General features: G+C 40.4%; 1 protein-coding gene across 1 annotated transcript; it reads right to left on the reverse strand.

Annotated features, from left to right (window-relative positions):
• Positions 1-777: 777 nt before the first annotated feature.
• GFER (growth factor, augmenter of liver regeneration) lies at positions 778-9634 on the reverse strand (the record flags this gene model as incomplete). The annotated part of the gene is given in 3 exon segments (XM_072417536.1): positions 778-5811; positions 7469-7677; positions 9500-9634. Coding segments are annotated over 3 exon segments (507 nt in total), but the record flags the coding sequence as incomplete, so codon positions are not given.

Consider the following 9634-nt stretch of genomic DNA (forward strand, 5'->3'; position numbering starts at 1 on the left):
TTTTTTTATGTTCCAGTATTGAACACTACTGCAGCAACCAAGACCAGACGCTGTATTAAAAAAAAACCTTTGTGGCTTTAAACAGTACATAGGACCTAAGTAGTTAATAAATTAAATATTATTAGCACATGCAATAATAATGTTAAGATCACATTTCACAGCTCGATGAATCAGGTCAATGCCATGGCAAATTATAGGCTATGCTGTAATTGCATTATTGGAATGGACCACTTCCTGCATGAAATCCCAAAAAACATGGTTTCAATATTTGTCACGTTTCCAAATGCTGGATGGTGAAGTACTGGGGCCTTGGTAGAGAAACATTCTTGCAAACCCAACATTCTGGGGCTGTCCAAATTCTGTTCCCTGCTTTTGTCACAGTTGGAGTCAACAGAGGCTCCTTACTTCTGTGCAAATAGCTTTCAGGTAATGACATACTAATACTCTGAGCCCTGCTGCATGATGGGGTGTGTCTATGACAGCCCAGGTTTGGAGAAAGGGGTTGTTTGACCCTGACCATCATTCAGCCCAACAGAATGAGGTCATCTAGTGGCAGAAAGAAAGAATTGCATAGCTCCAGTTCAATTTAAAGGTGAAAATTCTAACAAAAGCTGTAATTTCAGTAATAAACTAATTTTTATAAACTGAATTTCAGCTCAAAGCACCACATAAGATGAGGCAGAGGGAACTTTGAAACTAATCAGACTCTTATAAGCAAATTTATGGCAACATGTGTGCTAATGGTCACAGTTGATTCCCAATTAACAGACAGAAAACCACTTTCTTGATACTTTATTCATATCAAATTGTATACAATATAAAGGTCACTCTGATTAACTATTAAACATTTCAACAAAATAAATCATTTTCAGATGAGATCACTGTACAAAAATCAGAGAAGGTTCAATAAATTAGGAATGTAAATGCATTAAATCTAGAGCAGAGTCACGCTGGCCACACACCTAAGCCACCTTTATTAATCTCACATTTCCAACAGTTGTAAGGATGTAAGCAGTGGATCTTCACTTGGGGTAAGCCCCCTAATGGGGTAATTCTGGAGGCTGAATGTAGTCCAAGGTTCGTTGGGTACCGATGCCAATGCACACTTAGGTTCTCCTTCCCTGCCACTGTGCTGCAGAAACTGGGCAGCACCATTATATACTTTTTAAATATATCATTACAAATAGTTTTGGTTTTCATTCATTTTTCTAACATGTTATTTCAGATGATGCAACATTTAAAAAAACAATTTTTTTTTTGCAGATAACAATTGATTTGCACAAGAAATGGCCTATTGGTGGGATGACATTTTACTGCAATGACACTTGTGCAGATTTTAAAGTCTTACTTGCTCATAGTTACAATAAGATATTGGAGACAATCCTCAGGCCTCCAAACTGCTGTCTTTAGGGGTTTATGGGGCCATATAAGCAACAGTCCTGGGACAGCCCGGTCCTGATGAAAAGTGTCACCTAAATCCAGTTGATATTGCTGATGTTTTTTTACCTTGGATTCCTTTTATGTTCTATCACTCTACAAAAAAATATTTAAAGTGTCAATATACTGCACAGTTGTAATTATATTCTGCTGGGTGAACTAATATGTGGTAGATTGCTTAATTCCCGGTGTTTCTTGTAATTCTTGAAATTCACTGAAATGACCACATGTAGGGGCATCTTCTGGGTTGGTCGAAATAATAAAACCAATGCACTCCCTATATGGTTGATATCTCAGCAGTTATTAGATAGGAAGTACCAGTAGACAATGAACAGCGCCTCTAGTGGCCAATCTACAAATCTCTATAATAAATAGACCAATTAATAAAATGGGCACACAGGTAAAACAAACGGTCTATTTTAGCTGTGTCAGGGTGGCAACTGCTGAAATTAGAACACACAAAGATTTTCTGTCAATATTAACAAAGAGTTCTTTTTGCAAACACTTTTATACACAACGGCCACCATCTCTGCTCTGGAGGAAATATAAATAATCATCATATTGATAGAATCACAGCACCATACTACAAAGCAAGTACAAAAGTTACTCATTTACAGAATACACCAAAAAGAGAATTTATAATCCCTGGATCCAATAACATTATTTTGTTGGTAACATTAAATAATAAAACAATGAGATAAAAAACACAACCTACATAAGATATAATTCTCTAGCAGCTTGATGATATAAATGAACACTGGTTGAATGTGAATCTTTCTTGGATGAAGAGATCTAAGGTAACATAGGTGTTATACTGCCGCCAAACTTCTAAAACCTGTGATGGTCTTCAAGATCAAATCCAATGTCTCTGTGGGGTCTACCTGGAACCCTTAACTCCAGTTCTCTCAAGGCCAAAACCTTTGCCTAGCCCAGTTAGGCTCTTCTATGTCATTTTATTACCAAAAACACCAAGGCATTTACTGCTCTCCCTAGGTTCTGGTATTTAAGGTGCCTGTACGTCCCTTTAGAGGCCTACAAATGCCATAGGGCTCTGAAAAACTTGGGATACTCTACTCTTAAAGCTTCAACCCCTCAGGATACTGTAGCATCTCAGGTTGGTTTGTGCTTTTCAGCTTCTGCAGAAGATGGCCTTCCCACAACGAGTAGGTATACAATGTATAAGAGGTGGTGGGACATTGAATGGCCTGCGCTTTATTATAAAGTACCCAAAGTAAAAGAGATGGTGGAACATAGGGTGGCCTTCACACTACTAAAAAAGTACCCAAGGTGTAAAAGGTTGTGTGATACAGGTTGGCCCTCACCCCACTAAAAGTATATGAGGTATAAGAGGTGGTGGGACTTAGAATAGCCTTCACGCTATTATGAAGTACCCAAGTTTGAAGAGATGGTGGAACATAGGATGGCCTTCACACTACTAAAAAGTACCCAACAGTGTAAGAGGTTGTGGAACATAGGGTGGCCTTCACCTCACTAAAAGTATACAATCTATAAAAGGCAGTGAGTGGGACATAGTGGTTTGAAGGCCATTCTTAAACTTATCCAAGGTTTAAAAAGTGGTAGGACATTGGTTAGCCTACACACCATTAAAAAGTACACCCAAGGTACATGAGATGGAGGGATATAGAATGTCGTTCACACCAAAAAACGTAAACAAGATCTAGGAGTTGGTAGGACATTGGCCTTCACACCAATAAACGTACACAAGATCTAAAAGTTGGTAGGACACAGATTGTCCTTCACACCACTAAAAGGTACCTAAGGTAAAAAAGATGGTGGGACATAGGATGGCCTTCAAACTGCTAAAAAGCACCCAAGGTATAAGAGTTTTAAGGACATTGGTTGGCCTTCACACCAATAAAAGTATGCAGGAGATGCCTAAACTAAATTCATTTGCTCATGTTAATATCGTGGGATGAATCCTAAATAAAACACAACCAGTTACAATATTCCTCCCTTTTCCAGCAATGGAAGACCAGCCAATAGCAGCTCAGAATCTGATCAACTGGACCATGCCTGTGTCCATTCACTCCCCTAAATTATTTGCAGCACAGCTTACACATGAGGGTAGTATAAAAAGTTCCTATCACAAAAAGCAATAAAAGGCTTAAAGAGGTAACCGGTCTGATATGAAGAATTAGATCCAGCAACATTAAGCTTTCTTTGAAGGTGGATTTTCTAATACTCACTCATAGGCAATTGGCCCAGACAGGGCTGTGCATCAGGTATGTCAACACCTGAAATATGTATACATGTTCCAGGTCAATGGCTTATCAAGCCATAATAAGGTTTACAGTCCAGGAAGCTTAAAAACAAGCCAGTGTTGTCCAAAACTTGGAACCAGACAGGTTTATGGTCTGTAGGTATTTGATGGATGCAGAGGCACTCGTGGAGCATCACTTAAAAAAATATGACCAGTGAAGGCAACCATTGTCGCCGATAATAAGAATACATGCAATCACCGGACAGTATTGATGTACACACCAGTCCAAGGTTTTTTTTTTAAAAATCAGAGGACCAGTCAATTTTGTAGAATACAAATCAAAACTATTTACATGTAAATGTAATGTTTGATGGTAATATCAAAGGATTCAGAGCCATGTGGGATGGAGAAAGCAGAATTATATTGGCTTTTAGTTGGCTATCCATGGGGCATATCCAAACACTATCTCCACCAAAATCCAAACTTAATCCTACCAAGATGACTGGGAGCAAAAACTGCTCATCAATACAGAGGCCTGGGATACAATCAGCCACCAGATGGGAAATACAGGGAATATCATAACAAGCAGGTGTTGTGTCTGCTTTTATGGGTTTTGGGGGGCACTTTGGAGAAGGTGGTGTATTTTATAAGAACTGATTGGGGGACATATTATTCTGGGAATAGGTTACTTGACACTGAGACCCTGATTTAGGAAAGCTCTCCAAGGCTGGAGAGAATACACTTTCATCAGTGAAGCTGGGTGATCCAGCAAACCTGGAATGGATCTGTTCAAGGATTCCAAACATTTGCTAGCAAATAGCAAATGATTTTTAAAAATCTATTCCATGTTTTCTGGATCACCCAGTTCACTTCTGAAAGTGTATTCTCTCCAGCCTTGGAGAGCTTTCATAAATCAGGGCCTGAATGTCCATATTTCTTGGTTTCCCCTGCTATAATTTTTTATATCCACGACTTACAGTACATTAGTGTGATGGTCAGTGGGAAGAATTTCTCATACATTGTCGGCTATTGAGAAGAATGTAACCCTTACAGTCAGCCAAAATGATCATTTAGTGATTGGTGTCACATAAACTAACCTGAGGTCCACATTGCTCAAGGAATCCCTAACAATTTATGGAGAAACCCTGATTGAGAAACACAACTTTGGGCTGTGTTAATTACATATGGCTGCAATAGGGACATGAGATTTTAAGTTGGTGATATGACTATAGACTTTGTAAAGAGCCATGGAGAATGCTGGAGCTAAATAAATACAAGATATTAATAATATTAATAATATTGGACATAAAAGTCTGCTCTGGTCCAGCCAGCAACTAATCACAAACCTTCAAATCTGCAGCCTTTGCATTCCTCCATTCTTTCTCCTATTACCAATAACATGGAAACAGAAAACCCTGATAGCAGATGTGCACAAATCCTTAGGTCTCTATTTAAAAAGACTGAATAGTGTATAGCAATGAAGTCACAATGGTGCAGGGGTTTCAGATCTGATTGTGACACCCAGGACACAGAAGACAAGTTCAGCCACCACTGATAAGGAAGAATACACCGGCACCCATTGCTTTATATGAGGAAGAAATGATGCTTACTGCAGTCCCGACATTGGCAGTACATTTTGATTTGAAGCTTTCAGGAGGTATAGATGTCTTTTTTCCTGAACAGGAACACTTTAAAACATGAAGGTTGCTGCCTTTTGGAAACGTTTCACTATCCTACACATTTATTTACTGTCAGTGTTGGACGCTCTGCTGCTGTAAGAATTATCACCTACAAATCATTATTACTGCTCACCTGTAAAAGACCAAAAAAGCATCAAACTAGTCAATAAGCTGTTAGGAAAGCTGCATGGAAGAATGTACATTCTCAAATAGCAGAAAAGCCACTGAGGCAGTAAAGCAGACATAAGTTATGGCTATGAACTGGGAGTCTATAGAACAGATAGAAGCAGTTCTAAAAAAGAAATATCCAATCAATCGCAGGATCCGTCCTTCCAGCCATCACGCCACCTCTCGTCCACCTTGGAACAGTCAAATTCATTCTTGCCCAGCTTCCTGTTGACGTCATTATGAAGCATGCACATCCATTGTGATAGGTTATGTCTGCTGCTTGTGTCAGGCTGGGTGCTAGTTAACCTGGAAATGGAAAATTCATATTGGTCATTGCTTTGGCTAAAAACAAAAATGAACAAAAATTATAAATCTCACAGCTGAGTCATTCTATCTATTTCTGTCCATCCAGTTCTGCATCCCACAGCTCTGGCATACAGCACAGCCCTGCCTGGCAAGGGAGGACCTGAACTTTTTCTGGTTCATTTATAAATCACACAGGTCTTGTCCCTTCCCCAGATTATGGCTGGACAGTGAAAGGAGAAGCAGCAGACTAATGAAGTCATCTCTCCATCACTACAATAAAGAACTACTGACCGTCTTCTTCTGCTGCTGCTTCTTCCTCTCCTAGCCAGAACTCTGCTATGCAGCACAAAAGCTGACTGCAAGACAAATTTAGGTATTTACAGGTAATCCCCGGGTTACATACGAGATAGAGACTGTAGGTTTGTTCTTAAGTTGAATTTGTATGTACGTTGGAACAGGTACATTATTTTAATAAATGCAATTAGGACAGATGTTTGTCGCAACATATTATTAGGCAGCATGGTGTCAGTTACTGTATAAAATCCTCACTGTGAGTTAATCATAAACAAAGCAAAAAAAAAAATCTTTATGGGGCCTAGACATTCATTAACTTCTGGAGCAAGCAGTGCTTTGATATGCAAAAAGAAACCACTGCAGAATTTGTCACTGAATTTTTGTCACTGGTCATTAAGGAGGTACAAGAACTTGCAGAAGAGATAGGTTACTAAGATCACCCATAATCTCAGCTGTGTTTAACAAAACATTTCTTCTGCAAGTCATGCAAAGTGCCCCCATCAAGCCTCTGTCCTGCACACGAGACAGCAGGGAAGCCCAGTTTGTATCTAGGAAACGTCTGTATGTCAGATATCCTTAGCCCTGGGGACTACCTGTACATTGCTTAAAATTAAACATACAATTTAAAGATGTAATAATTAAAGAGAGCTGCATTCATTTTCATCTTTTAAAAATTCCTGTTTTTCATATTTCAATTAAAGGAAATGTGCTGAGTATATCACTGCTGTCTTTTCAGTTTCTCTCTCACTAACTGGTAACAAGTGTGTCAGTCAGGGGTTCTAACATTAGTCTGACTTCATCTGCTGCAGAATTGTTCCAGGTCAGTGGCTTACAATGTACTGAAATCAGATTCTGCATTGTGGTGTGTCAATGTTTAAGGTCAGGAATGATTTTCTCCTGGCCTGTTTCAGAACAGGTTTCCTTGAAAGGGGCAAAGTAACTGGTTGACCTTTAAGCTGCCCCATCAAGGGCAAAATACTCCCAAGCTGATTCATTTAGCTCCAAGAGGAGTAACTGCCAAGAAGGGTCCAAGTTCCTCTCCCTGTTGTCAGGTGACAGCTCTTCAGCCAATCACCATCACATCAAAGGGACTCTCATGGTTTTCCATATCAAAAGTATCTTTAACGGTGGTGACTGAATAGAACTCGGGTGAGTGAAGGGTAACAGAGCATGTATGAGAAATAGGGCCCATATTAAAGAGAACCTGCTGCTTTGCAGCCATTGCAACAATCAGTATTAATATTACTGTGCGGGACTTTTAGGTAATGCACAACTAACGTATCACAAGAAACTTCCTATGCATTTCTCTGTAAATGGTCCTGTTGTACGCAGTGAAAATGATTCATGAACAGAAATAGCAAACCTCTCTCTCAGGTCCTCCGCACATTCCTCGCAGGGATAGAATTTAGAAAATAGGTTAATGAAGCTTTTCATTTCTTGCTGCTGCTTAGTGTTGGGATTATCTGGGTAATAGGCAGCCATTGTATGCAAGAAGGACCAGGTACTTCGGCCAAGCTCCTCCCGGTCCAATGGACATTCTGCCGGTCGTTCCTTCTCCTCAATGTCAGCTTCCTGAAAGAGAAACATTTATGGATTAGATTTATTTGGAATCCATACATTTAAATGAAAACACAAAACAAATTACAAATAAATATTTGCATAGCACAATCGATGGCATCTCTGCCACTGTTTTAAAAAAAGAATACCAAGGGTCCCTTTGATGCTGAGTTGGAGTTTTGCTTCTCTAAAGCAGCCTTTCCCAACCTTTTTACCCCTGAGGAACGCTTTGTTAAATTCTTAGGGAACCCCTGGTCAAATAAATTTATGGGAGGGGGGTTAGTGCGAAGAAGACCCCTTACATTAGTGTTCAGGAAAAGGAATGCTTACCTTAAAGCAGACCTATCACCCATAGGATGCCCTAACTCATGCCTGATAAGCACCCAATTTTATTCTGTGCATGTGTGAGATTGGATGCCTGATTATTTCGATTTGTGGAATAACAACTGATAATGCAATGCCTGATCCTGTGCACAAGCAGAACAGAAATGGGGCTTCCACCAGCACCCCATGTACATACTGCAATATGTGTTCTTGGATACAGAACACGTCACAGCTCCTATAGGGCTGCAGGAGTAATCAGGAGAACGGAGCTGTCAGCGTAGCAGAGCTCTGCTGATTGCTCCGCTCCCTGATTGGCTGAGGAAGGGAAATCCTGATGACACTTGAGCTGTCATCAGGGTTTCCCTTTTCTCAGCCAATCACAAAGCACTACAGGTGAATAGGGGGACCTTGTCCTCATTTAACCCCTAGTGCCCAGGGATCCCTCACTGTCAGGAGAAGTCCCACAGCTGTGCTCATTTTGTGAATGCAGCTGTGGGAATCACCCTGTCATTGTGGGATAACCTGTAAAAAACACAAAAAAACAAAAAAAAAAAAGTTTAGTTACACGAAACACACACATTAAATAAAATACTTTAACATTAAAGCCTCGTCTTATTTTTTACACATATTTTATGTACCCCTGTATTCATTCCCTGAAAGGGTTAAAAGTAAAACTTTATTATAAACGCTTATGTAAAATCGTTGTAAAACGCGTCATAGGCTAATATAAAAGTTTTTTTGTAAGGTTTTTTTTTTGTAAGGCTGGGTCTACATGGGCGTTTTTAAAAACACATGTAATTGTTCCTATTGCGTTTATTTGCGTTTTTTAACAGTTTTATGAGCGTTTTAAAGCTTGCCTTATGCCTATGCCGCGTTTTCCCGTGTTTTTAACACGTTTATGTTTTTAGTGCCTAAAAACATGGGAAAACGTCCCACTCAAGTCAAGGGAAGCGTTTACCGGTGTTTTTGGGTGTTTTCCAGCCCTGCATTCTAATTTTTTTAAACGTTGCTAGCTCTTAAACGTGCCTTAAGGAAACGTCCTGGAGTAGATTAGCCTATTGGAATGCATGGGGATTGCAAACAAGGGCTTTTAAAGCCTCCGGTTAAATGCTGGGAAAATGTCTGTGTAGACTAAGACTAAAAGTGCAAAAAACGCATATAAAAGCATTATAGGAAGGCATACATGCGTTTTTAAAACCGTCCGTGTAGACCCAGCCTAAGAGAAGCACTACATTTTCCAGGCGCCCTGGAGGGCCTCACAATAGGTGGCGGAGAGTCACAGATTGGGCACCTATGGTCTATCCCTGTTCTATAAAGTGTAAGGAAAGGTTTATGGTTCCCTGGAGATCGTTGAAGCCTCCATACACCTGGCCTGGATGGACACCTCCATGCAGACAGGGTGAGGGATGAATGTCTCTCATTGCACACCGGGTGAGGTGAATGTCCCTGCATAGTACGGAGCAGGTCATATAATATAAATACAATCAGCTGATCTCCCCGTCCTCCCCCTCACCTGGGAGGCCGCAGTCTGCCTCCTCTGCGCCTTCATCCAGCTCCGGAAATCCACACAGGCCCGGCACGGCTTCTTCCCCTTCCCCTGTGTGTCCTGACCGCCCTCCTCCTGCTTCAGCCCCGGTAGAGGCAGCGG

The sequence above is a fragment of the Pyxicephalus adspersus genome, chromosome 7 (assembly GCF_032062135.1).
Source record: "Pyxicephalus adspersus chromosome 7, UCB_Pads_2.0, whole genome shotgun sequence".
Classification (NCBI taxonomy): domain Eukaryota; kingdom Metazoa; phylum Chordata; class Amphibia; order Anura; family Pyxicephalidae; genus Pyxicephalus; species Pyxicephalus adspersus.